This window comes from Polyodon spathula, chromosome 4 (assembly GCF_017654505.1).
Source record: "Polyodon spathula isolate WHYD16114869_AA chromosome 4, ASM1765450v1, whole genome shotgun sequence".
NCBI lineage: Eukaryota > Metazoa > Chordata > Actinopteri > Acipenseriformes > Polyodontidae > Polyodon > Polyodon spathula.
Window position 1 is genome coordinate 35,391,637 of NC_054537.1, and position 27,794 is coordinate 35,419,430.

Sequence of the window (27,794 nt, forward strand, 5' to 3'; positions counted from 1 at the left end):
TTCTACTGAAATCTTTTGTTACACATTTATGCCAACAGATGTCATCCTAATTAAAAAAAAATAATAATCAAATAAAACTGTTTATTAATAATTATCATATTTACCTGCACCTAATGCGTTTCTTTTTAACAGCTGTCTTACCTTAAAACGGATAAGCGTTGTACTTGAGCAGAAGGTTATCCTCTTACCAAATGAACTTCAGTGACAATGTAATGTACTACACAAGGGCAACTAAATGATGTTTTGTGCCAATAAAATATGGACCAGTATACACACTTTTTCCTATTTGTATTATAATTTTAGTGATAGTTATAAACAAGGGTTTGACTTTACAATGACTTCCTCTATTGATAAGTGAATGATTTTGTATAAAACAATTGTTGGCGGTCTGGGGGGGGGTGGTGGAATCAGGATAGAATATCTTATCTCCCCACTGTGTGCGCAAGGGGTTGCATGTTGTGTTGGATGGGGGGGGTTCAGGAAAGAAGAGGATGAATGAGAAAGATAAGACTGTGTTTAGGGGAAAAAGACAGAAAAAGCGGTAGGGTAAGGAAAAACAAATACCATCAATCATTTCATTTTCATTTTCAACTCCCTGTTCCCTTTCCCTTGCTTTATGATTTTATTTAAAAGAACCAGAAAACTATGCAATGTTCATGATACAATAAAAAAAAAAATGTATACTTTTTTTGTGAAGAAAGGAGCAAACCTAAACACAAAAGTTGTAGCTCAGACAAAATAGCATTTCTTTGGTAGTTTACAGACTTGAGAGATGGTATTAGGTTGGTTTAATAAGATCAGACTCTTTCGAAATCCTTGCACTTAGTTCAAATTAATTTACTGTGTGTGAGGTCCAATATACTTTTATTACTATTTCCATAAACCACCTAGGCAGACAGAGGTTATCGCAAGAGTGGCAGGGTTCTGTTTGCAAACAGGATTTAGAATGCTAGTCATACACCACATGAAAGAGTTGCATGGAAGGTTTCCCAAAATATGCAGAGAAAGTGCATTCCTGCACAACTGGAACCAGACTAAGCACGCTATGCAGTAAAAAATGTTGGTGTTTTTGTACATTTGAAATGTTGGACAAAAAAGAATCTATCAGGATGAAAGCATCCAATAAAAACTTGTATGTCTTTAATCCAAATTGTCATGAAGTTTTTTTCTTTTCCACAATAATAACGATGTGGCACACAGAATCTGGTGTGTTAATGCGCCTTTCCAGCAGTGTCAAAAAAGTTAAATGTTGTTGAGTTCCCCCACATGCAGAGGCAACAGCAGAGGCTCTGACGTATACATTTATAAAATAATTTTATCTGATGTCTAACAGTACTATTCAAACAAGGGCTGATATCATATTTTTATCCTTACCTAAATTTGTTTGTAAAGTGGAAAACAATGCCTGATTAATTTTACATGAGGAGTTAATCAGTCATGAAAATATCAGCAAAGCCGACTAATTTGCTAAATATTGAAATATTTGAAGGGTTCATTGTCTACACAAGAGGGTGCTGAACTTGGAGTAAGTGTGAACAGCAGACACATACGACCGCAATGACTCAGCTTATCTGCTGCACTCTATCTTCTCTGAAGCAAAGGATGTAAACCCCTTTTTTGAAGTGCAAATAAACAAGATTAAAAGAACAACAAAAAACTCCACCAGGTATGAATACTTTATTTTCCATAAACAATGCATAAAATCAGCATGACATCAGTAAGATTTGCAGAGTTGCGTTATGATTAAGGTTAATCATTTTTAATTGCGTTGAATGCTTTTTGCAATATGGTTTAATCATATAAAGCACACCTTTTATATACACTGAGAATACTTTGTTAAAGACTTGGCATGGTTGAAATGTTTATATATTACCACGTGTCTTTTAATCCGACTGTTACGACTGAGTATTTAAAGTTAGCATGATAAAGCAAGTGTACCCTTACACCAATTCTTATTTGGAGAAAAACAAAAGTGGAGAAGTAGTAAAATACTGAATTTTTGTAAATGTGTTGAATTTCTTCTTCAGTTGATTTTATGATCAATTTTCAATAAGTGAAGGTGGACTTGGGTCTATATTTTCCTTCTTACCTTTACATATATTGACTTTGGCAGATATAGTTACAGTACATATTTTGTGAACTTCCCTGTAAGGTGCTGACAAAGTGGTTAGTACAAATATTCCAAAGTACAAAGTAGTGCAAAGTCTTTAAACTTATGTAAATGAGCAAACGGGACTAACAGCTTACAATTAAATAGAAATATAATCTGCTCACAGCTGTCTGGAGTCACTTAGATATTCACCCATGCAAGGGATCAGTTAAAAGGTGTCTAGTCTTGTACATAAAATATGCTGCTTGAAATAATAGAAGAAAAAAAAAGTGTTTAACTGTAATTAAGCCCTTAGCATATGTGGACAGTGATCTATACTATAGGAGTAAAGAATCTAGAATCTGCAGGAGATGGGAGAGTGAAGGACTTGATCTACACATCCAAATCTACCATGGTATCAGCAAGGCCCATTGAAGAAAATCTGTGGAATTGAATATTTACTTGTGTTTCAGGGAGACTGGACTTTTTGCATTTGTTTTTTTGGGATTGCTTGGTGAGTTATCAGCAAGGATCTGTTAAATAAATAAAAATGTCTGTCAGAAATATGTAACACAGTGTTGTTTAAAGATTCATATGTTTAAGTTTGCAAGTTTGGGTGTACAGATTCCTAGTAATTGAAGACACTGGATTCTGGGAGATGTAGTTGCTTGTGGAAGTTTTAGGAGAGGCGGGAGGGGAGGCACTCAAATTGCTATGCATATTTTTATGCATTACATTTAAATTTAGTGCTTATTTTGTATTCAATGCGTAAAAACTGCAGCTTACCTGGACCACTGAGTGGGATGCATACTAACATTTTAGGGAACAAAAATAATGTTCTGTTTTCTCACACGTGAAGACCAGGCTATTCCTCTCATGAAGCTGATGGTTGATTTACTTACAGTATACTAAGGAGGGCAATACTTTACCTGTAGTTGAAGAGGATGGTCCATCTGCTGTGCTGTGATGTGTCCTGTTGGGGGTGTGTAGAGTCTTTGCAGGGGTGCATGTGGGATACCTGCAGGGACCTATACAATACATAGACATATCTGCTGAATATGATGTTTGCATTTTAAAGATTCCTATTTATTGCATGGTCTGTGCTCGTACACGTACGCCTGGTGGTTTTGTTCTGGGGTTGCGTGATGTGTCTAATAGAGTTTGATCAGGTAGAGCCAACATGGAAGCTGTGGGTGATTGCTCTCTCAATAAAAGGGAAGGGCTGTTAAGTTTGACAGTCTGGGGAAAGCCATCCTGAGAAACTGGAAGACTTGTTCACAGAATGGTAATTGACAGTTTACCCAGATGCAATTGCTGCTACCTATTTGTGGTTATTTTAGGATGAAGCTATTTCTAACTAGTGACTCGCCATGATTTTTTTGGCCCAGTTCAGACTATGCCATAGGTACTGTACCAAATCCTTTTTTAAAAACCATCTTCAAATAATGATACAAAAGTAACAGGATATCTGGGAAGTTTCTTTGAGCGTTACAGCTATTGGCTGATTGCTGGAAAATATCTACAAATCTATAAAAATTGCCATTATAAAAATAATATAAAATTATAGTACGCCCAACTGAATTGTATAGGTCTGCGATTGCATCATATTGTTTATTACTACATTAATAAACAATAATAACTATTCAACCTCAGTAAATCCCAAAATGGGAGCAACAAAACTCAGAACCCCAGAATATTTTTTAAACACTGTAAAAAAAGGAAACTGCTGAATGACAACAGAAGTGCAAATTGTGTGCTCTACACACCTTACAACGCATGTGCGAGCTTCCCTATAATAATAATAATAATAATAATAATAATAATAATAATAATAGTAATAATAATTACAAATTTCACACTCATTGCATCTTGTTAGAAAAAAAACTCAACTAACCCATCACAACCCAATTGCTGAAGGTGTCTTACATCAAATTCATTTCAATCGCTTACGTTTAGATGCTAAAAGCCCCTTTGATGAACTACCTAGAAGCATGTTTTAATAGTTTTTAGTAGAGAAAATATTGATAAACCATGCCGAGCTCAAACGTTTTAAAATAAGTTTCAAGGCTATAATGAGAAACAAAACCAATATATGTAATGAGAAATCATTCATGATTAATGTCATGGGTGGGGAGTAGGGGAAGGCTTGTTTGTTACTGTCATGGTTTTCAAGATATCAGTGAGAACACTGTACCTACCCTAACTCGTTGGAAAGTAAACTCTTTGCAAAGTTGAACAGTCAGTATGGAGCTGGTCCCTTCAGACAGATGGGCTGGGTGTAGAGAAGTGTATTCTTCTGACCCGTTGTTTGTCTTTTGTACAAATTTAAATCAAAGTATACTTCCATCTTCACACAATATGCTTAGCTACAGAATATATTTGCTTTGCAGTATAACACAATAAAAAATTTAAAAAAAGTATATGGTTTATGACAAAACATCAAAATAACACATGGAAATTTAGTTACAGCAGGTTTACCTCAGTCTCTAACATATTCCGCCTTGGTAAAGCAGGTGGGAGTTGAACCTCACTGGAAGATTGGCTTCTACTGGTCCTTGGAGGTAATGGGGGGGGACTCATTACATATTCATATCTGAATTCCCCTGAATAGCAATCTTCTGGGATTAGTTCTACGTTGCTTGCATAAGACATAAGTGATGTGTGCTGGTTGTGCATAGATGGTTGTTTGCTCAATAATTCCACAGTCATGTGTATACGATTAATTGGGAGTTCAAAAAGCTTCAGTGAAGAGTCTTCCTTTGTGACCACAAGGCACTGGTCATAAATCTCCTTATGGAGCCTCAGTTCTTTTGCAGTATGGAGTGGATCGTCTTCAACTGAAGGGTCTTGAATATCCACCTTAAAGTGGCAAGGTGCTTGTGAAATAAGCATCGCCAATGTGCAGCTTTTGTTGTCGTGCAGTATTTCTAAAAATCCTCCTTCAGCATAGGTGGGAAACTTGACTATAACATTTGTCTCCATGTTTTCAAATTCAACTATGCCTACTGCTTCTGTTTTTTCATCAAACTGTGCAACAACCGTATCAGACATCAGGACGCGAAATTGGTCTCCAACATGAAATGAAGACAACGACGATGCTTCGGCAGTGTAATCTTTCGTTGCAAGTACTGTCAAGTTCTGTCCAGTACAGCCTTGAAACACCAAATCAAAAACATAACGGAAGATTCTGGAAACTTGAGAGACCATGCCTTGATAAGTTGAAGGTACGAGGAAGTGCCTCTTCTTTTCTGGATCTGATATATCTGTCACAAGGCACTTTTTCACTTCTTCCCTTCTCAGTATTGTTAGACACTCTCCGACTTGGAGGTTATGTGATTGGCATTTGTGTCCAGTTTTTGACAGGTTCTTGTTGTGAGCAATGTGTTTAATTTCTACTATCAGTGGAAATTCTTTATCTGCCATACTGTAGATTGAGTCTAAAGTCTGTGGTCTGAAGAACAAGCTCTTGTTGACTGATTCAGAAATATCAATTACTTCCATGTCTATGTCTGGTGGTATAATGACTTCAGTCCCTTCTAAAAAGCAAAAAAATATACATGTTTACAACATTATATTACACTGGGGGTAAAATGTGCTTAATTTCAGACCACAAAAGTTAGAATTGTAATTTCTTTTAATTTAAACATTTCCAATGTCCAGTGCAGTGGAAATTACCTGATAGATAATTGTCAGCAATGAAATGTGTATGAAGACATTTTTGTCTGTTTTTAGTTCATATTTTGATCTCTTAGACTGCTTGAAATGTACGTCGCAATTCAAAGCAAGATTCTTAAGCGACCTTTAGCTCGCTGTCTGGAGGAAGGGCGGTCCGTTTAGCCATGGATTCCCAGAGGTTTCATTTCCCCTGCTAACTGGTTAGGTTATTTTTGATTTTCCGTTCCTAAGTGCTAACGGACCATGCTTGCATCAAAGCGAACGAGCAGAGGGGAGCTGAATGGCCTTTTCTCATTCTAGAATTTCCTATGTTCTTATTTACAAGTATAATTTATATTCAGGCCTAACTAAAGCCCCTTTTACACTGGCACTCCTACCTGGGCCCTGACCAGGGTTCTGGCTACTCGGGTCACAATCCCGCATAGTATGACTCCCTGTACCTGGGTCGTACTCGAGTCCCAGCGACCCTCCTCAGGCTGTGGGGCGACGCACTTTGCATTTATGACCAAATACATGACGGCCTTTCGTAAGCCGACGAAATAACAAACAGCCACATCCGCATAAAGGTTTCACTTCCCCAAGGAATATTTCTGTTTATTCTGTTTAGACATATTTTTGTTGATTTGAGACACACCATGAGCCAGATTGCAGCCAGGATGAGGATACATTTGCTTTAATCAACATTTGGGCTGACAGAAGCTTGGATGGAAGCATCTGAAACAAGCTGCATCCAGTGCATTTATACACACATTGTGTATTCGCTTCCGTCACCCATCATATAGCCGACCTACATGACACCGGGTCCCAACCTAGGTAGAACGTGCCAGTATGAAAGGGACTTTCGATGTATATACAGCTATGGCCAAAGGTTTTGCATCACCTACAATTTTAGGATTGAGACATAACTTGGAAAAAAATATATATACATTAACATAACTTTTGCAAAACTTTTGGCCACAGCTGCACGGTATATATTTCATATGAGAAGTTCAGAAAACCAACATCACATAATTTACTGGATGCATACCAAGAATAGGTCGGCAGTGCAATCAGTTTATTTAAATAAAAAAATGTCATGATTTTTAGAAATAATTCATTGTGATATTTACTGTTGCATAATAAAGTATCGCTAAGGCTAAATTATAATTGCATGTTGGCTTATTTATTGCCATATCACTTCAAACTACCTGTATCAATTGAGTTAATAATGTGCAAACTAGAAAAACTTGCAGTTTTTAGAAATTCTTCAGTTGTGAAAACCTTCAGTATTTCTTCCTAAACGACATACGGCAGTCAGAAAAAAGGTTTGATGTGCATCATAAACATTTGATAAACTGGCGTAAAAGATCCCATAAGAAGACATTTTGGGACTGACACATTAATACATAGAGCCCAGTATCATTACTGAACAGGCATACGATAGACCTGTTATAATCATGCCTGTTAAGGTAATGAACATTTGTGTAAGGTTTTGGAATTTAAAACAAAAACCTGACACATACAGAAGGTATTAATCTTGAACACAATATTATCTTTCGAATTACAAGCAATATGTTTTATTTATTCTAATTATATTTGGCCTAAGACAACATTTCTTGTTAAGATCCTCTGTTAGTTGATAACTGTTATTGTTAACTGTTGCTGTTAACCCTTAATGGAACTTAACATATACTCACCAAGAAGAAGGGCTTTCATAGAATAAGTTGGTAATAGCCGAGCAACACCACTGAAGTTTTTTAGATCTGGAAGATCTTGTGAAAGAAAGCTGGTATTGATAACCTTAACAAAGCGCTGGCGGCCCACCAGCATTTTCCACTGTAGAAGGTTATCTATAGAATAATACCGGTCATCGTGGCATTCCTGCAACTCCCATTTGCAGTGGGGTGGTACCAGTACAACAGGGGTATCCTTCATTTTCAGGAGTTTACATCTCAGAAAGATTTGTTTTTGTTTTTCTTCAAAGCCATGTAAGATCAATCTCTCTCCTTTGGCGATAACCGTCCCGTCTTCAAGAGCAAAGCTGATGTTGTTCTTGAATCGAGGCTGTAATTCTGCTGGCAGGTCTACTTTAACACAATGATAGAGATCTACAGCTTCTGTGTACGGTTCATGATCAGGAATCACTTGAAAGTATCCTAAAAAAAAAAAAAGAATTTGTACAAATGAATGACCAATAAGGAGAGCACGGAAATGCTTCAGTGAAACCTCTCAATATACGACTCACACAATAGTAATGGAAATTATATCTGATGTTAATGTTCTATAACAGCCTTACTACCAATAATTCTTCACTGTTACCAGTATTATGTATATTAATAAAGTGCAACATTATTTGAAAACTAGAACTTAAAATTCACATCTATTCAAGAAAAAAAACAATGTAGTCTGGATAATAGTAACATTAAAGTGTTACAGAACAAGCTGCAAAGTTTACAAGAAACGCATTAAACATAGAGAATAAAGTACAATCTACTGTACCAAGGAGTTCCATGATATCCTCTGCGATGTCACGAAACTCCAAGGTGGCTTTTTACAATCTGAATTACGTACAGTAGCTTGTATTTTATTTTGTAGAATACCAGCACTAAAAAAGAAACTCACACATATAAAATTAAACTAAACTTCTCTTTACTAAAAATCACAAATCAACTATAATTCTTCTTGGCTTTTTCTTTTGGCTAAAAATGCTCTGGAGGCTGTAACTTTGTTTCCTGTGAATGGCCTTTAGGTGGTGCTGCAGCAAAGACTATGCCACTGTCGTTCTCTTTCTCTCTCAGTTCTGTAGCGTTGGCATTTTCCTGCTGTGCTATGAAGTTCTGCCTTTCAGCTTCTAACAGAACGGTAAATCGAGAGGACATTTAACAAATAAACTTTCACTGCATTGCCTACTTGAAGCTGTCAAAGCACTTTGAAACTGGCAGATATTTAAAAAATGGCGGAAAATTCTCATTCCACTGATATCAAATTGCATCTGTAATCAGAAGTATCAGGCGCCTCTAGTCATAATAGTGATTGCAGGCTAGTACTGTTGTATAAAAGCACACACCTGCAGTGACCGGTCATTGGCTTCAGGAGGGCTGCTGTGGTACACTTCCTGATGCAGGAACACATTTGGAAAAGGGCAAGACGAAGAGGATCCTGCACATTTAATTCCAGGGTCACTTTGTTTGGGATGCTGGAGGATGCGGTGCTAAAGCGTTATTGTATCACTCCGCAGGTCATCCTACACCTAATAGCTTAACTGAGGGATGAGCTAGACCCCAGCGTCAATCTAGGGGCCGCTATCCCTGCACTTAACCTCTGGTTCCTTTCAGACCACAGTTGGAATGTCTGGAGGGACAGCCCAGTCCACCTTTTCCAGAGTGCCAGGCACATTTCTGGATGTCATGCTAAAGAGGGCAGGCCACACTTTCCTAAGGATACTAGCATAACTGATGTTGACCTCAGCCATGACGACTTTCAGCTCCTTCTAGAAAACTTTTCTTTTTCATGCGCCAAGAGGACTTTGTTGCCCTTCCTCAGAATTTTTTTTGCTTTGTATTTTTTTGCTCCACAAATGTCAGCGACTACGGATCTCTGTGCTCCTAACTGCAAGTGCAGCAGCTAAATAGACCGATGCGCTCATTGAGACCCTTATTACCATAACTGCGGATCATTTGTGCGTGTTGAGTAATTTGCATTGATCTTATGCTTACATAAGGCCCTTATTTGCACTGCGCCTATACCGCCTATTACCCCCATAATGTGTCTGTTTTCTTCATAGAAAATGTGCAATTAAATCAACCAAGAAAGGCATAAAAACATTCTTGAATAAGTGAATTAAAACTATTTGAACAGGGTCCCATTATGGATATCCATCTTGCAACTGATATGACAAAAGTCAATTATATACTATATTTTTTGTTTGCAATTAAAACAGCTGGTGATGTTTGTTGTTGATCTTCTCTATTTAAATATGCACAGTGTGAATAACGCACCTTTATAATCCAGTGGAATATCGATGGTCCTCATCTCATCAGCGTGGTACAAAACAGCTTGTACTTTAGAGAGTATTCTATCAGTAATTCTGAAGACATCTCCATTAGAGAATGAGATATTATACAGGGATCCTGGAGAGAGAAACTCAGAATGGTAGCCCCAAACAAAATACATAATAAAATAAGCAGACAAAAATAAATTAATACATTTGGCCACCAAGGGGTGGACTTGCAGCCATAATTCATAATAATCAAATAAAAGGAAATGCTGAAATAGACTGACATTACTTGGATGCTGGCTACACGAACTGTCAGTATGACTCTGCATGATAAATCAATGTTTATGACGGTTTTCCATCAAAATTACAACAGAAAAATCTTCCTCCAGGTCCATGCAGTGCACAAACCGTATGAAATCTGGCCATGTACTAGTAATCTGAAGAAACAGAAAGTGTTTATGACTGGTCTAAGAGTGGAAACAGACACTGAAATTAAAATGGGCAGTGTTCAAACAACAGGGAACACGCAGTGCCCGTCATGTGTCTTGATGAGCATACATAGTGTGGTCGACCTTTCAAATAACACTCAGACAGGATCCATACAAGATAAGCCTCCTGGAGGAACTGATTGCAACAGATTGCCTGGCTCGACATGCTTTTGCACTGGTCTTGTTGCCTGTTGGCAGGAGCAGTCAAACCAGCCCACCAGGAACGTCATGTACTAGAGGCAGCAATCTTCATGCAGGACGGTGAATCCCCACACCTCACCAGGCCTGTGAAGCAGCTGCTTAGAGGAACATTTGAGCAGACATTTTACAGTTCACTGGCAACCTTGATCAATCTGGCAGATTACTGGTTCTCATTTACAGGGATGACCTCTTGTGGCAACATTTATTAGTATCAGCACAGAGACGATAATCATGTACCCAATTTCAAGGTTGCTAGTTCAGCTTTAAAACCGCGGAATTGGGCTTCTATTTACATTACAATTTTACCTTGCCACTTTTTACTATATTTTGGGCTTCTTTTCCTACTTGGTCACTTATATTGAAAATGGTTAACACGGCAAAAGTCTGTTCAATTAAATATCATTCTTGTACACAAAAACAAAACACATTATCTACCAGGTTTTTGTTTTACTCTGTAAGACATAGGGGGTCGATTGCAGTGTACCAAAATTAGTCCACTTGATGCGTCTAACCAGTGGATCAAGCAGGTTTAGTCCACTTGCTTGGACTAAAATTAGTACACTTGTTAATCCCGATTGCAGCGTACCAGACGATAATCACCACAGGTAATGTAGGGGAATAACTGCATAGAACCATTCCTGTACCTGTTTGTTGCTACCCTGTACTACATTTATTCACTGAGTCACATATATGTTTTTATAATATTTTGAGTTTGTGATCTATTAAGTTTATAGAAATAAAGTAAATATATTAAACCGCAGATGTGTAGCTGGGAACCAAACTGTGGGTGGTGGGACAAAAGGAACATGACATTCCATCTACTTTTATTGCATTACCACCTACTGAGTTGACTTCTCACTACCTCGTAAATACCTGTCCCCCCCCCCCCCCCCTTGTTAATTACCCCAACTGAGCTGGCTGCAGCTTATCGGTTGATCTGTATTGTACTACCTCCTAAATACCTGTCCCCCCTGTTGTTAATTACCCCAAATCAGCTGGCTCCAGCTTATTGGTTGAAAGGGAAACCACCCTGTCTCTCTGTAAAGGTATAATAACTGTATGCTAACTCTGTATGGCAGAACACTGCTCGGGTTTCCTAGCACTGATGTGCTGAGCTGTTCTCGTTTGCGCAGACTAATAAAGCTTTATATCTCTGAACACCTGGTGCAGTTGGCTCTTTTAGTTGCGGACCTCAAAAGTTTCACGACAGTGGATTATCCGCTAAATCGGACTAAACAAGATCCTGACTGCAGCGTACCAGATCGGACGTGAGACGATCCTGTACAGGTGGACTAATTTATGAAGTATAAGACTAGTATGTTTGCTCGTCCTACGTTTATGCAGTACATTTTAAAACAAAGATTATTATTCTCTGAAATAAAATCTGAAAATTCTTGAAATGAAAAGTGAAGCCTTTTGAAGCATTTTGCTCAGTAAGGTTCGCTCGCCGATGCCGAGTCTCATGAAGCGCTTCATGCTCTGTGCTAGGTACTGTAAACCCACATAACCCAGTGTCTCAAGTGAAAGGCATCACTAAAATGAAACAGAATACAAACTTATATATACTATTTTAAATTATGCTATCAAATTGCACAGTGTACGTTGTATCATTACTTGTGTCGTTGATGCACAATATTAAGCAATTGCACATTTTTTAGGTAGACAAGAAATTTTACTTTCAGTATACCAATATTTTCATGATGGTTGTCACGTATTGCCCAACATTTCTTTTCTTTTTTTTTTTTATTTTCACGGTCGGCTGTGACGTAGCCTGGCACTGGAACCTGAGGGCGCATCCTGTACACCACGCTGATTCCAGTGTGGTTTTTTTTAAAGCCAGAGACAAGTTAAATAACGTTTCAAGTCACGTGATCCGTATCACATGTCTCCAGATGATGGGCAGGCAAGCAGTATCTTTGATTCACTTAAAGCGGTTTCAGACGATAAAATAAGTACTGACTGTTGCGGTAGGCATGGACGAGACAACGTTTCATTCTATTGGTTGGCAAGGGTCATGCAATTGCAGTGAGAACAAATAAAAGACATAACGCAACTAAGATTAGGCAAGTGGCAAGCTATCAAGGGCAGACCTAAAGGAGTGTAGCTACTTGTCCTCAAGAGTATGTTCATGACACTTCTTTTTAGGAAAAGAAACATCTGTAAACTGCTTGTATGAACGGTGTACTGAGCATATAATTTGTTATGTCCGGAAAACAGACGCTTGGCAATATTTGCACGTCCAGGCTCCATCTTTGCTCAGAAATAGCACACTGATCTTGATTACCAATTATATGCATCTTTTCACTGTATCTTTTCTTAGATCTAATTTCCTAAAACAGTGAGAAAATGCTGCCGTTTCCGACATTGTTCAATGATGTGTATCAGTAAAATTCACACGACCAACATGACCGCCGTCTGTTAACAGCGGTTGCTATGTGATTTATAACATTATAAAAAACGATATATAAACAATTGAAAGTTCCTATGACCGGAAGTGACGCACAGTGGTGGTTGGGCTTCTTTTTCCCCTCACAGTTCTGGCAACCCTGCCCAATTTTCACCTTCATTGGTTGTACCTGGAAAGTGGCTAAAGTGTGCACTAATTTTCTCCCCTTTAAACACTGAGGAACCTTTAGGAGGTACAGACCCCCTGACTTCACAGCACATAAAGTCTTTGGGAAGTTTGTACCTTGTGAATGTTCTAGATTGGACTCTGCATTCCTTTACAGTTTGCTTTTATTGCACTATAAACACTATCAGAGTTTTGTAACTCCAGGCATTATCAGTCACAAATATTTTGTTATGTACAATGTTTTTTTTTATTTATTTTTTTACCAAGCTTGGTGAAACTACAAAATGGTGAACTTTTATAAGATAATGATCGGTGAGGCATGTCTTAGTCGTTTTACAACAATAAATAACCCGTTTCTACAATAGTGACAGCTTGGCTGCGACACACTGAACACCATACCAGTGTTGTTAATCACCACTGTAGAAACCCCTTCTTAGGAGTAAAATGAACACATGTCCCACCCAATCATTCTCGAAGTTATTCATCTGTCCAAATACTTGTCAGAGGGCGATGTACAGCACAGTTCATGAAGTAGAGGTGAACAAATACTGTACTGAAACAGATGCCTAATATTAAGCTAGATAATGTTGATGCAAAACGGTGACGGTAAAAGTAAAGGCAGGAATAGCAAGCAGGTATGCAAGAGCAACCCGAAAGAAGCAAAATATTTCTTACCTGAAAAGTATTCTCCACTCAGCACTCTGACCGTCCTTTTAAAATCAGTGGCACCCAGAGATTTCACGAAAGACACCCACGAGTTTGAGTTTGTTCTCTCCATTGTTTGTCTTGCCAGGTTACGGGATTGTTTTTCTAAGTGTCTTGCCTTCTCTTAGGGTGCTGATATATCTGATCCAACTTCCGTGTCTGTTTACTAAATTAGTTTTGATAAAGAGCTGGGTGACGGATGGCTGGTGCTACCGTCTGACACGGAAGACAGTGGACACAGACAACAGTGCTAGGATATGAATGAATGAGTTGGTTTATTGTAAAACACAAATAGTTAAACACCATATGAATCAACCAATAGATAAATACATATGTATTACTTGTCATGACGCACGTGCATCAACCTATGCAATGAAATGAATAAGAGCAAAACAATGTGCAAGTGTGTGTTAACTAACGTTAATAAAACTAAGGCAAAACAACACAATCAAAAAGCTTAAATCGCTATGAACTATGAAATTTGCTGGCGGATGTATTTCGGCTATCATATTGGCAGAAGCAAATAAGCGTTACTTACGATTAACTTAACGTCAATAAGCTAACTGTCAAACTAAATTAACACAGCACCCCTACAGCCCTACACATTAGCAGCAATATAAAGACATGCACATTATTTCAAAGAATGGTGACGCAACTCACCAGAACGGGAAACACCAAATTCACGTTTCACTGATTCACGTTTTTTTTTTCAAGAGCTCGTGTTGCAAGAGAAACAGCGGTGCGTTTTGCCGTTTCTTTGCACGCCATTTTTTTGTAATGTCTTTTATGCACACATACACTGTGCCTATTCGGCCAGTAGGGGTCAGTCATTACAATTTAATAAACCAGTTTAAGTCGCTTTTTTTTTTTTTTTTTTTTTACAAAACAGTACTGTATCCGTTGTGACTGGATTGCTATCGGTGCCAAGAAGGTGTTCTTTTAAGCGAAGTTCCTGTTCCTTTAGCTGGAGCATTTACAATGGGAAAAATCTGTTTTACCACAAGGGTGTTCCCTTAGGCGAAGTGTTCTCTTAGTAACTGTTCCTATACGAGGAGACTATGTACTTTATATTCCAAATTGTGCAATGATTCATGGTTATACCAGTCACAGAGTGATGATTTGATAAGATATGAAGAATAAAATGGCCAATACATGCCCCACCCCCAGTAGCAAACATTCAGGGTAGCGGGTATTGGATTATTAACATTTTTAGGCAACCTGGATTTTGCTACCAAACTACTGATTCAAACCGCTAACGTAATATGTGAAGTTTAAGGAACTACTGTTATGTTTGTGAAAAGAAGGCAATTTTTGAAGTTTGATACAATAGTCTATAGAGCGCGGCAATGAAAGTTAAACCGCTTCGTTTTAATTTAGATAAAAAGTGGCACTCTATGCAAAACTTTCATCCATCATTTCAAAATTGTCCAGCACAGCTTATGGGAGATCAATCAATCTTTATTTTTGTATAACGCCTTTAACGAGGGCCGCCACAAAGCGCTTTACATGAAGAAAAAAAGAAAAATCAAATAAAGTAATAATAGTAATTGTAATAACAAGAATACCCATAAAAAGTATTTTAAAATAAATAAACAGTCAAATAATGCTAAAAAGTAAAAATAATAAAATATGCCATGTAGAGACCAGAGAATATCATTTTAAATAACTGCAAGTCAGACTATAAAAATGTGTTTTTAAATCGAGATTTAAAAACATCAAGGAGGGAGCTTCCCTTACAGTACTGGGCAGGTCATTTCAGTGCAATATAGCAGAAACATCTGCCACCTGAGTTCTTTTTCTGAATACTGGGTATAGAAAGTAACCTGGCATCCTCAGATCGGAGTGACTGATGGGGCACGTATGGTGTTAAAAGATCTTTAAGGTAAGGTGCAGCAAGGCCATTTAGAGCCTTATAGATTAATAACAACAACTTATCATTATCACAAATCGGACAGGATGCTGGTATAGAGATGCTAGCACTGGAGTGATATGAAACTCTTTTGTACAAGTTGCATAGGTGATATCCCATTGCTACCAATACCAATTAAAAGACCATTACAATAATCAATGATTGATGATATAAAAGCATGCATCAATCGCTCAGTATCCCATCTGGAAAAAAACACCTCTCAATCTGGCAATATTTCGTAAATGAAAAAAAAATATACTGTATATTTTGTAACATTTTTAATGTGTGCCTCAAATGAGAGTCTGTGTCAAAAATGACACCTATGTTTTTTTATTTTTTATTTCTGCTCTAAAATCTGTATCGTCAACATGAACTGAAGGCAAGCCCATGTCAGTGGACCACTATACATAATTTACCACTTGAATTAGTGCCGTCTCAGTGCTATGAATACAGCCTAAAACCAGACTGAAATTTCTCAGCAATGTTCTGGGCAGCAAGAAATCTGTTAAGTTGCTCCTTCGCCACTCTAAGACCTTGGATAAAAAAAAGGAAGATTCGATACAGGTCTGTAGTTACTAAGCACATTGGGATCGAGGGTGGGCTTCTTGAGCAAATGTTTTATTACTGCTGTTTTGAAAGAATTAAGAACAATACCTGATGAAAGAGAGCTGTTAACACTATTTCAAATGGTGGTATTTATTTTTTAATGTACTTATTTTAAAAGTGTAGTAGTGACAGGTTCTAATGTACATGTCGTGGATTTTGTATTTTTAACTATGATGCCCAGCTCTCGTTCACATGTCAGTAAAAAAAATGCACTAAGGTTTGATTATATTCAGACAGACCAAGAAACTTTGCATCATTTGTTTTTGTCAGTTGACATGTCTCTGAGTTGAGATGTCATATGCATTCAGAACTGAAGTGATACCTGCCACTCACTTGAAGGTCGGAGATGGAATGGAATTGAGGATTAGCTCACACCCATACTCACTGAGGGGCACCTCCACTGAGAGAGGGATCGTGAGGTCCATAATTCAAAATATGATAATCCAACCTAAATGTGATTATAAATGACTTACTAATGAAGTTCATGTTATAAAAATAAATATAAAAAATAAACAAAACAGTTATTTGATATCTAAAAAATGTTTAATGGGAACCACAGTAGTTTTTTGGCTGCTGGAACAGTGGGAAAATCATGTGATAGTCATGACGTGCGTTTGCTTGCAAGGTCTTTTTGTTGGGAACTCCCCTGGCGCACATTCAGCTTCTCTATTACTTATTGATTTGAAATCTCTTCAGTGGGTTGTAAAAAATGTACCTATGCCAAACAAAGACAGGGGAAAACCGAGTCAATAATGTGAAGTTGTGAGAGGCATTATTCTGGAATAACAACTCCAGCAGGCAAGAATGTTTGGTCCACTGACATAGGGATCAGTAGGTGCGGCAACCAGATGCAGAAGCAAAGACTGGTGTAACAGGTATTATAAAATAGTTACCAGAAACAACCCAGAATTGCAATTCTAAGGACTGATGTTAGTTCATTAATTTCTTAACATGTTCCTTTCACAAACAATGAACATTGGCTATGCGATATGTGTTGTATTCAGCAGTCCAGATAAACAGCGTACCTGCCACTTTCACACGTCAAAAAATCCAAAGTACGCACTGCATTTAAATTTAATGCGCAAAAATATGCATAGCAATTTTGCTGCACAGCTTGTCTGCCTCCCCTAAGACTTCCACTAACAATTACATCTCCCAGAATGCAATGTCTTCAGTTACTAGGAAACTACACAAGAAAAAACAACCCAACAAACATTATCTCATCCTGGTTAGTCCTGTTGTCTTTGCAGCCAATCTAGTGAAAATAAGAAAAACACAAGCGTGATTGTACAGTAGTTCAAAGTAACAATGCCGTGAAAAAGGAAGGGTATTTAACGCCTACCCCATTACCATTAAAGATTGTACAGTATTTATGAAGATTATGCATGACCATGGTAATGTTGCATTTTACCCCCTGAAAATACATTTTGCTCTCTCAGTGTTAAAATTAGAGTAAGTTACTCCCAGACTCAAAACCTTATCTGGAGCACTGGTTGTTCTTAGGGAGAGAAAAAAAAAACTGCTCAACATTATGCAGTAGAAGAAGAGACAATAAACATTTTTTTTTATTGAGCTGTTAATTCATACAAGTTAAACAAGGGTTAACAATATCATCTGGTCAACAACAATTGGGTCTCAGAAAAAGAATGATTGTCACTCACTGTGCTTTACTTCATGAATAAATAATCGATGAACTTGAAAATATTTACAATATACATAAATGGGAAAAAAAAAGCTTTGGATCCTTTTATTCAGACATTAGTGTTTTCGAGTTGTGCTTATGAATTTCACCGATGCTCCCAAATGTACATTATAGCAACTACAGCACAACAAATTAACATTTAGTATTTAATGCCAGTTTAGTTAATCAACAGTTACATATATACGTCATACTGCTTTGTGTTAGATTACAAACATAATAAAGAAATGAAAATGTTATCATTACTCTACACTGCATTCGCCACAAAACGGAAATGACACTTACCATCCAACAAGGATAAAGGCAACACCCAAGGATCACAGGCAAGAAGGTAATAAAAAATATTCAAACACATTTACTGCAAGTACATTACTGTGCTCCTTCATTTTTCTAGCTGTGATGGACAGTTGATCAGAAGCTTGAGCAGTAATAGTGTTCAACCGTTCCTTGCTGTACATGTTGAGCTGCGGTAATAACACTGGAGAATAGGCAGTGCAAGTCTTTCCTTCTTTTTTTTGTTGCATATGTTCATCCTGCTCTTATTTTAGAGCCAGATAAGTTTAAGTTTAGATAAGCATTCTTCATGTGCTCAACAAAAAAAATCTGTCCATGTATGTATGGCAAGGTTAGCGTTAACCATTCAAGGTAAAGACTACCCCAAATTTAAGTATTCCAAGGCTACTTCGTAGCAGAACTTGTATTGATCCTGAAAACAAAACAAAAATACACACATTAGAAATATACAATTTGTGACAAGTACTCTACACTTTATACTTTAGTGGAACTTCCATTGAGTAAGGACTGGCTAGTTTAATGGCAAATGTGTATAAATTGGTGTTGAGTTCTTTGTGTGGTATTCCCTCTCAAGAGATCAGTGGAGGCTCCTTAGAGGAGGCAAAGCCTCCTCAACTTTTCAAAGAAAAAAAAAAAAAAAATATATATATAGTCGCCACTGCTTAGAACGGGCGCGTTTGTGTTAATCTGATTCATCTGCGATAAGCGATGGACGGTATAAACACCCACACAATAACCTGACATTCAAAATGTCCCCCAATCACCAGTACAGTAATCAAAACAAACAAGCGTGTAAGCGATTAAAAATATTTATTAATTACACTAATAAAAAAGATATATTAAAACCTATGAATGTAATAAAAAGTAATGCACGTGCAATAACGTACAGTAAAGGTAGGCTACATTACTGCAAATTGTTTCCAGCGAAGAACTCTGTGATATACGCATCTGGACAATCTTTTATTGCAAATATGGATGGCAAACCTTGTCAGTATTTTTCAAAAGATTCCAATTCTGCTCTCTATCCAGATGCTGCTAACACGCCGCAGTGTTACAAGCACAGCACGCACGCTTACGTAATTGGTGTCTGTTTCGGGCAGAGCGTCCTGGACACTAAGGTGACACAGATGAGGATTCTTCTTCTGACATCCCCTCTGATCTTGTCAGAGTTTAAGTTTGGTTGTATTTGTCAGCACTCCCTTCCTCAACTACAGAAAACCAAACTTTTCTGAAGCAACGTTGCATTATTTGCTGACTGACAGAGTTATAAACATGCTTTAGACAGCGCACACGTGTAACAGAGGAATGTTATTTACACTGAATTTCTGTGCTGATGCTCATCGCTTTTCTCTTTCCAGCCATGCTTGCTGTTGCAGTCAGTGCTATTTTTTCAAACTGTAAACCCGACACTGCGTACAGGGATTAAATAGCCAAGGTAAGTACAGAGGTAATTGCTCAGTAATGAGGTACAAACAGATGATTGATCAATCTGTTAAGCTTTTACTACACCAAAGTGCTGCCTTTTGTATTGAAATATATGTGAATGGCAAGGTAACAAGGTGAAAACATCTGATTGGTGGATTAGTAAGAGAGATTACTACAGTAATAAGCAGTGCGTTTGTAATTTAAATCTATGTGAATGGCAAATAATGAGATCCAAACAGCTGAATTTGCCCAAAATATACAGCGTGCTTAAGACAGTATAAACAATGCATTTATTATTGAAATCAATGGGAATGGCAAATTGCAAACACTATTTGTCCGATATAAACGGCTGCCCGCAATAACCCCGGACTGTGTAAGTGGTTGCTAGTTGCAAGTTCAGATACATTTACAACATACTTGGTGTCTGGCTGGGAAACAAGGAATAACTACCGGAATACAAAAAAAGTCACCACTGGGATGTTACATTTGGTTTGCTTAAAAGGGACTTATATTAGAGACCAAACAAATAAATACGTAAAAAATACAATAATGCTTACCAGTAAGTCCACCATATTGGGCTTGTTGTTTCTCAGTGTTTTGACTGCATGGAAAACATCAACTACGCGTTGGTGCTGCAGCATCTCACAGACAATACTGACTGCACAGAACGTCCCACTGCGGCCCCCACCATTCCTTCAGTGACAGGAATAGAGGGGTCAGTCATACCAGTCAACACCATTCATAATGGAAGACAGTTTACTTATATGAAAAGTAATGCTTTTTTGATTATATTATACTTAAGGATTATATTATATATAAGGATGACATTCCTCCTTTGGTATATATTAAACATGCTTGAGCTATCATCTGGAATGTTCTTTACACATATCCATCACCACAGTTTATGTTTAGAATATTTATCAATTTTTTAAAATCAGAAATAACAAAACATTCACCCATGCATCATATTTACTAAAAAAAAGAGAATGCCTTCTCTGCTTTAGGTACACTATGGAACCTCCTGGTTTTGAAAGAAATGGTTTATTACACATTTATTTTAAAAGCAGGCATACATACTTTTGGTCTCTTGGTGGTGCTGTTCTACCTTAATTCCCTTTAACTTGCTAACCTCACAACAACTGAACACGTTCTATGGTTGTCAACATATTGCTGCTAATAAATATTATTATTATTATTATTATTATTATTATTATTATTATATTATTATTATTAATAATAATATAGCATGGGGCATTTTTATAACAATATGTATCAACTACAACAGGAACTAAAGCAGTGGTCCACACTACCTCAAAATTCATAGAACAGAGATTAGATCAGATGTACAAATGATATTTGAGATTGTCTAGATGTCACAGGTTTAACTAGTGGGCTTCAGAGTGTCACTGGCATAGAGAACACTCATAACTGGGGTTGCTTGCTGGGTTATAGTTCTCAGTCAAAGCACTTGTACTTGCAGTGTGAATCAAAACCGGGGCTATTATCATTGCTGATGTCATGCAAGGTTAAAAACACTGTTGAAAGTGTCAATAACACATGTAACATCCTCTACCAATGAATAAGTGTTTTTTTTATGTTTTTTGTTCTGTTAAGTGGGGATGAGAAACATCCTGATATGTAAATAGTTGGGTGCGGAACACTTACAGGCAATGTACGACTGTCCGCCCCTCCCCACCATCATACTCCTCCTGCCACTTCTCAACTTGTCGAATGAGCTTCAAGAAAGAGCGCTTCGACACAGGCGTGTCTCTGTACATCGGCCAGCCCAGGAACTGGAACTGCTGTACCATCCTGTACCCATCCTGAGGCTACAGGGTTCAAACAGGAGACATTGTTATTAATGAACACTTACACCAATATACCGTCTTTTTTTTTTTTTTTTTTTTTTTAACCTCTGTGGAGTAATAATATGGAACTTTTTTATTTCATGTAATTATATAGCTATGGCCAAAAGTTTAGCATCACTCTATATAATTAACACATTTTGCTTCATAAAGTCGAATGAAACCTGCTGAATAGTGTTACATTAATATATTGAATTACATACCGCTTTGTACTTTTCCATATACTTAACAAAAAACTGACAAATTAAAAAATGTGACATTAAATATTGTATTACTTTTACAGTGAGATATCATTTTATAGTTTCATTCATTATGTGATGTTAAATAAAATATCAAAATTCTGTTTATAGTTACCTGTATATTTTTTTTTTTTTAAATCCTCAATCCTAAAACTCTAGGTGATGCTAAACCTTTGGCCATAGCTGTACAGGTTAGCCTGTATTTTTTAACAAAGTACCGATAATGAAACAACTTACTAATTACCTAATTAAGAGCTTTATCTTAATTTAAATCAGACCTGTTATGAGACTTGGAAAAAAAAATTGGTTTCCTGCTTTTCCAGACTTTGGTCATCTGGCCTGACTGACTGCAACAGCTGTTGCATTGTCAACATTTTGAACCTCCTTCAACTCAGACAAAGGCTGACCTGTCAGAGGTCGAGGATCGGTCTGAGGCCACCATCCTGCTTTGGCACTAGGAAGTTCCTGGAGTAGAACCCTTCCTCCCGTTTATGCGGCAGAGCTGCCGTCTGAGTCACCACAGCAACGTCTTGTGAGTCCGTGACTAATGTTGTAGTCATGCCCCGAAAGGGATGGGGACCGTGTTTGAATTGTAGACAATAACCGGTCTTACACAGGACGTCCATCGTATGGGGAAACAGCAGGAGCTGTTGCCGGATGGTCCCGGGAGGACTGGGTCTCGTATAAAAAATCTGTTTGAACTGGGGGGATTATTGGAAAGGTGGTAGGCACGTCTTCAAAGATGGAGTGCCTTGTTTCCCTTGCTGTAGGCCAGGGCACTTGCAAGGTTGCAGTGGCCCTTTTGATTAGTGGTATGAGCTCTCCCAGGAGGGCGAGCTTTACCGCTGGGGACGTGCTGTCTGACTCCACGTCATCAGACGGGAACGTCAGCTCCTGGTCGGCCATCTCCGCAGAGGCGGCGATGGATAATACGTCCTCCTGTGGCCAGTCTGTGTGGGGCCCGTGGGGCCCCAAGTGGGCAGGTGGTGCCGTGCATTACTGCAGTATTTCAGCAAGAATAGTTCCCTGGTGGAAAACAGCAGCCCAGATTTTTTCCATTTGCTCTGAATCTGCCGATCGCTTGGAAAGGCAACTCCTCTTCTTCTTCCACAGGGAAGGGGAAGGAGAGGCACAGCTTGAGCAGGATAAGGAAGACCGTGAAGATGGTTTTCTGGCTGGGCTATTTTCCCGAGTGTGTTGTCTGCTCTGCCTTGGAACAGAGCCATGGGGTAAGGATGCAGCAACCTCTCTAAGACAGCGTAACGGGGAAGAGCGCGGAGCAGGAGTAAGGGATGCAGAGTGCTCCTTAGAGCTGCGGGATAACCATTTCTCACATGTGTTCTTGGAGAAAGGCGCACCAAACTCGCAGAAGCAGAGATTAGCCAGTGCCTCCTTGACATGCTCTGGCCCCAGGCAGGAACAGCACCTGTCATGCTTGTCCTCCTTAGGCAGATTGCCCTTGCATGTCTCACAGGGATGGAACCCAGGCATGATGCAAGGAGCAAGGTACCGGTTCAGTGACTTCGGCACCGGGTCGGTTCGGTACAGGTTGGTTGTACTTAACACCAGGTTGGAACCGTGTCTGTACCGGGACAGTGTATTTAACACTGGGTCAGTACCGGTGTGGAAGCCTCGGTGATCTTGGTACTGGTTTGGTATGGGTCCACCGGGTCACAGCTACTGCTTGGTTTGGCACCGGTTACCGGTGCGGTATCCTCGGTCCAGGTTAGGTACCGGGTCTAGACCGGGAGCAGGTCATTGACCTCGGTACCTGTTCCGTACAGGTCCACAGGTTCACTGTCAGTCAGTACCAACACGAGATGGAGGGAAGCCTGCTTGTTAGAATGGACTAACAGCCTTCGCAATGGTGATGCTAAAATAGCTTGTCACCAAAACGGTATCGAGATACTGTGGTTGTAATTGCAAGTCGAAGCGAGTATCTCGGTCCTGCGCAATGCTGCTGAGCCGAGCAGCTGCTCTTACTAAATGTGTGCTGAGCACCAAGTTACAGACAGGCCAGGTCTGTAAATCAATAGAAATAACAATGAGAAAATATTTTCTCAATAAAATACAGTAATTTAACAATTACATAAATAATAGAAAACATCTTGTATGGTGCTAATTAGCAAAAATGAGAAAGTAAGCTCCAGCTGGAGCTATGCAGCCTGGGGGGAGAGCACAGTCAGCCCACTGATGCTGGGTTCCTTGGGAAGGACCGACTTGAGCCACTGGCTTCACGCAGAGCTGAGATCTGTGACTGCAATGCTTTTGATCCCTTGGGGGCGGGCTCATGACTGTCAAAGACAAGCTTTGGTATAAAGTATTCAGGATTCGGGTCTTCAGGAGGTAAATACCCATTCGGTAATGGTTCCATTTCATACTTGAAAGGGAACTGTGGCCATTCCTTTGGGCTATGCAATTTTAACCTTTGCCCCTTTGTCTCATAAATATTCCTTTTTGGTTTTCCATAAGGGGTGACTTTATACATCCCGGGATTTAAACATAATCTTTTCAATTTTACTTTCAGATAACAGTGTGGGCAAGCTGGGGATTCTAGTGTAAGTGACAGAATGTGTAGAATACATTTGGAAAGTAAAATGAAAAGAAAAAAAGAAAATGTGTTCTTACTCTTGCTGCATTGTAAATTCTGAATATGCGGCTAATGATGTCTTCTTCTAGGTCAGCTGATACAAATTCCACTTGGATTGGTCCATGTCTATGCACACCATTTTCAGGCCAGTACTGAGGGCAGAGCTAGTTAAAAAAACACAAACAATACAAAGCACTGTGTGTTACAGCAATATTTCAGACTAATGCCAATGTAAGCTTTTGAATGGCGACATACAAAATGAAGTATACATGATATTGTTTTATTCTTTTGACCCATGTTTTTTTGGTTTGTTGTTTGTTTACTTCAAGAAGGGATAAAGTAAACACTTTCAGATGTTAATATTAAACATGGTCTGTTCTAGTGTAGTTTAGGTAATGTGAGCATGAACGTAACTGTATTTCATTCAGTATCGTGTATACATTTATTTGTTCAACATGTTTTTTTTCTGGATATTGTATTTGTGATCTTCCCTGTGTCATGTTCTGTGTAGGTGTATTAGACGTTCATCTGAAGAAAGCTGTTTTTTGTTGTTGTTTTCTCCCGTTCCTTATTGACTTTTTGCAATTGTTACATTTTTGTGATATTTGGTTTAGAATCTGCTGGGTAAATCTCTGTATTAGGGTTCTTTAAGATTGTTGTATTTGTTTTATTTTACTAACATACCTACTGTGTGTTCTTGGTGTATGCACACACACACACACATGCCCTCCAACTGTACCAATACGGCAGGTACAATACTGGCTGTCTTCGCAACTTGACAGTGTGTACTGAATTTCCAAATCCACTCTGTTACATTGTTTACCATGAGGAGTCTGAGGAGGATTTAATTGCGTAGCAGCTTCCCTACTTAAATGATGAGCTAATAAAATCTCTTCAGGCAAAGAAGCAGGTTTGGTAACTGCAGACTTTACCATAATGATAAACAGTGAATGCAGAGTTTTGTACTAAAGCAGGTTCAGCTGTTGCAGAGAAAACTGAGTTTATTTCACAAACCGACCAACAATAATATAAGAGCTTGTTAGACGCTATCAGATCAGGACTTCACTAACACAGAGTATGCCAGCTGCAGCATGCTTTTTCCCTTATTACAACTGTAGACAACTAACGATCCAGTCACAAATTCCATACACAACACTTGCAAAATATCTAAAATATAAACATGCTGAATACATTGCAGTTATCAGCTGCAGAGATTAACCATTCAGCAGAGTTGAGTACAAACATTAAGTTACTCTTTTACTATCACTTTAGTGTCTTAGCAAGTTGTTGTATTTTAAAGCAGTTGAATATGGTAGCAACCAACCTGAAGTGGCACCCAACAATTGGATTTGGCAACCATTTGTTTTGGCCTAGGAGCCATTGGCTCCTAAGGCAAAAAGCTGAATAGTGTTTTTTGTGAGGCCGAAACCCTTGCTGGCGCCAGGCAGTGTAGACTTCCTAATGTCTTAATCTGTCCCATTTATCCCTTATCCTGGGGGCACATCATTTTAATAATAATAATAATAATAATAATAATAATAATAATAATAATAATAATAATAATAATAATAATAATTTAATCATTGTAAGGCAGTCCTCTTTCCCACCCAAATAGCCGGCTTCGAAAGAAAGTGTGGGTCACTGAGCACAGGGTTAAGGAAACAAGGAAGGCTCTATAGCATAACAGTATTAGGACTGAGATTTTGTGTAACAAAATTAAACATGTACAGATAAGATTGTGCATTCAAGGTTGCAGAACACTGCGTATTTTGAAGTTAACATAAAAAAAAATTATCTGTGGGGGGGGGGGGGGGGGGGGCATGCCACCAGCCCCCCTGGAAATGCGTCTCTCGCGTCACGCCCTCGCTGCTGCTCTCACTCACTTATTGAAACACAGATGCTGGCAGGCATGCTACACACCCCACCTTATTGCTAACCAAATATCTTTAAAAAGAAAAGCTGATTTGTATTGGCAAAGAAAAACTGCTACAGTACAGGTACAACAGTCTATCAAAGTGCCTGTTTACACACTAAACATTTTGCATTAAATGCTTCTGTCAGTTGCCAGAATTGGAAAACTAGCTATACCAGTGGTGCTGTAGCATAACATTAACCTCAAGACTCTGTCAGTGCATGACAATCATTTTCATGAACTCAGGGTCCATTACTGGCATGTTGCTCTTACCTGTGCTGGATCCACATCATTTAGCATTACTACTGATGTACAGTGATAGTCTAAAACAAGTCTCCAGAAATCTTTCACTGTGTTTGGCAAAGGGTGTTGGGTAACAATGAATGCGGACGGTTGCTTGTAGCTCTGCAAAGCAAAATAAAAAAAATAAAAAAAACTGTTAAGATAGCTGCTTCCAATGTATTATTTAAAGTTTTTTTTGTGCAGATTTCATGAAGCTGGAATTACAAAGGCATCTTGCATAGTGTCAGAGTATTCAAAAGCACATAGAAAAATATATCCAAGATACAAGGGAGGTGATTATTACAACAGTGGTACAAATTACAACAGCAAGCATTTTGTTTGCAAAAGGAAATCACAGTTTGTTCAGAATTAGCAATTTGAAAGTGTGAATTTGATCCCTGTCCAACTATTTTTTTTATTCACCAGGTTACAAAATGGAAAATCGCTTCAAAGATTAAAAGAAACAAATAGTAAGCTTTTACTCAGAATCCAACTATTGGAAAATAATGATAGTTTTACAATAATTTGGCATTTGCTTGTTTTTTCTGTTTTTTTGCATCGTTCAAGTGGTGTTAAGTTGCCAAGTACAGTTCTTCCCAAAGGCAGATCAATGTCTCTTTAATCCAGCTATTGAAAAAAAAAGCACTATCTGTCTTAGACAATGGTGTATCAAAAGGCTGGCTTTTTGACAACATCTTTAATGTAAAGTTAAGTGTAATATCCAAGACGACCTAACGGAACCTTATGAAGTAAACTTTTTTATTGTTTGTTATATTTTATTTTACTGTAATAAACAGTATCCATAGCATTCACGTTTCTTATGCTGAAGTCAGTCTTATTAACTCATCAGCCACCAGAAGAACCATTACAGCGTCAAGAATTGTAATAGTGCCTATTGCACAGAGAAGCCCTTTAACATTATCTATCACTTATCACTTTTTCTAATAAGGTTTTGTCATATTTTGGTGCGTCACAAAAATTTGTTAAAATTGTATAAAACAAAATGTAAACATTTGAAAAGGAGCTGTGCTCTTGTAGCATCTTTTGGGTAAGGAGTAAATGTCAGATTCTGTTGGGTTTGATGACATACCAGAGCCACAAGACCATGCAAAGGTCTTTCAAAGAGTTCCTTTTCGAAGAATGTCCACTTTGTTACATAAAGTCTGACAAAGCAACTACCCCATGTAACCACCTCTCAGTATACTTTACATACAGTATAAACTACAAGGGGGGGTGGGGCAAAGATGGACCCAGGTCACTCGGGTTA

The 27,794-nt window shown here is 38.3% G+C and overlaps 2 protein-coding genes across 11 annotated transcripts in view; both read right to left on the reverse strand.

The window, feature by feature from the left end:
* Window positions 1–1,665: 1,665 nt before the first annotated feature.
* LOC121314477 (protein THEMIS3-like) lies at window positions 1,666–14,480 on the reverse strand. Of its 2 annotated transcripts, XM_041247795.1 has the most exons (7): window positions 14,367–14,480; window positions 13,677–13,956; window positions 9,742–9,873; window positions 7,441–7,899; window positions 4,568–5,625; window positions 3,019–3,117; window positions 1,666–2,622 (listed from the first exon to the last, which is right to left on the reverse strand). In XM_041247795.1, the coding sequence occupies exons 2-7, from the start codon at window positions 13,777–13,779 to the stop codon at window positions 2,548–2,550; spliced, it is 1,926 nt and encodes a 641-aa protein (XP_041103729.1). In that variant the 5' UTR covers window positions 13,780–13,956; window positions 14,367–14,480; the 3' UTR covers window positions 1,666–2,547. The 2 variants fall into 2 exon arrangements, with proteins under 2 accessions (XP_041103729.1, XP_041103728.1); XM_041247794.1 differs by lacking the exons at window positions 13,677–13,956; window positions 14,367–14,480 and having other exon boundaries at window positions 9,742–11,118.
* Window positions 14,481–17,768: 3,288 nt separating this feature from the next.
* The window catches only part of LOC121314478 (receptor-type tyrosine-protein phosphatase mu-like), a 275,442-nt gene continuing 265,416 nt past the window's right edge, over window positions 17,769–27,794 (reverse strand). For all 9 annotated transcript variants that reach the window (XM_041247804.1, XM_041247803.1, XM_041247802.1 and 6 more), the window contains 5 exons: window positions 26,519–26,650; window positions 24,372–24,497; window positions 21,305–21,468; window positions 20,197–20,332; window positions 17,769–18,626 (listed from right to left, as the gene is read on the reverse strand). In XM_041247804.1, the coding sequence (XP_041103738.1) occupies window positions 18,573–18,626; window positions 20,197–20,332; window positions 21,305–21,468; window positions 24,372–24,497; window positions 26,519–26,650 (612 nt within the window). In that variant the 3' untranslated portion in view covers window positions 17,769–18,572. The remainder of the gene's footprint in view (window positions 18,627–20,196; window positions 20,333–21,304; window positions 21,469–24,371; window positions 24,498–26,518; window positions 26,651–27,794) is intronic.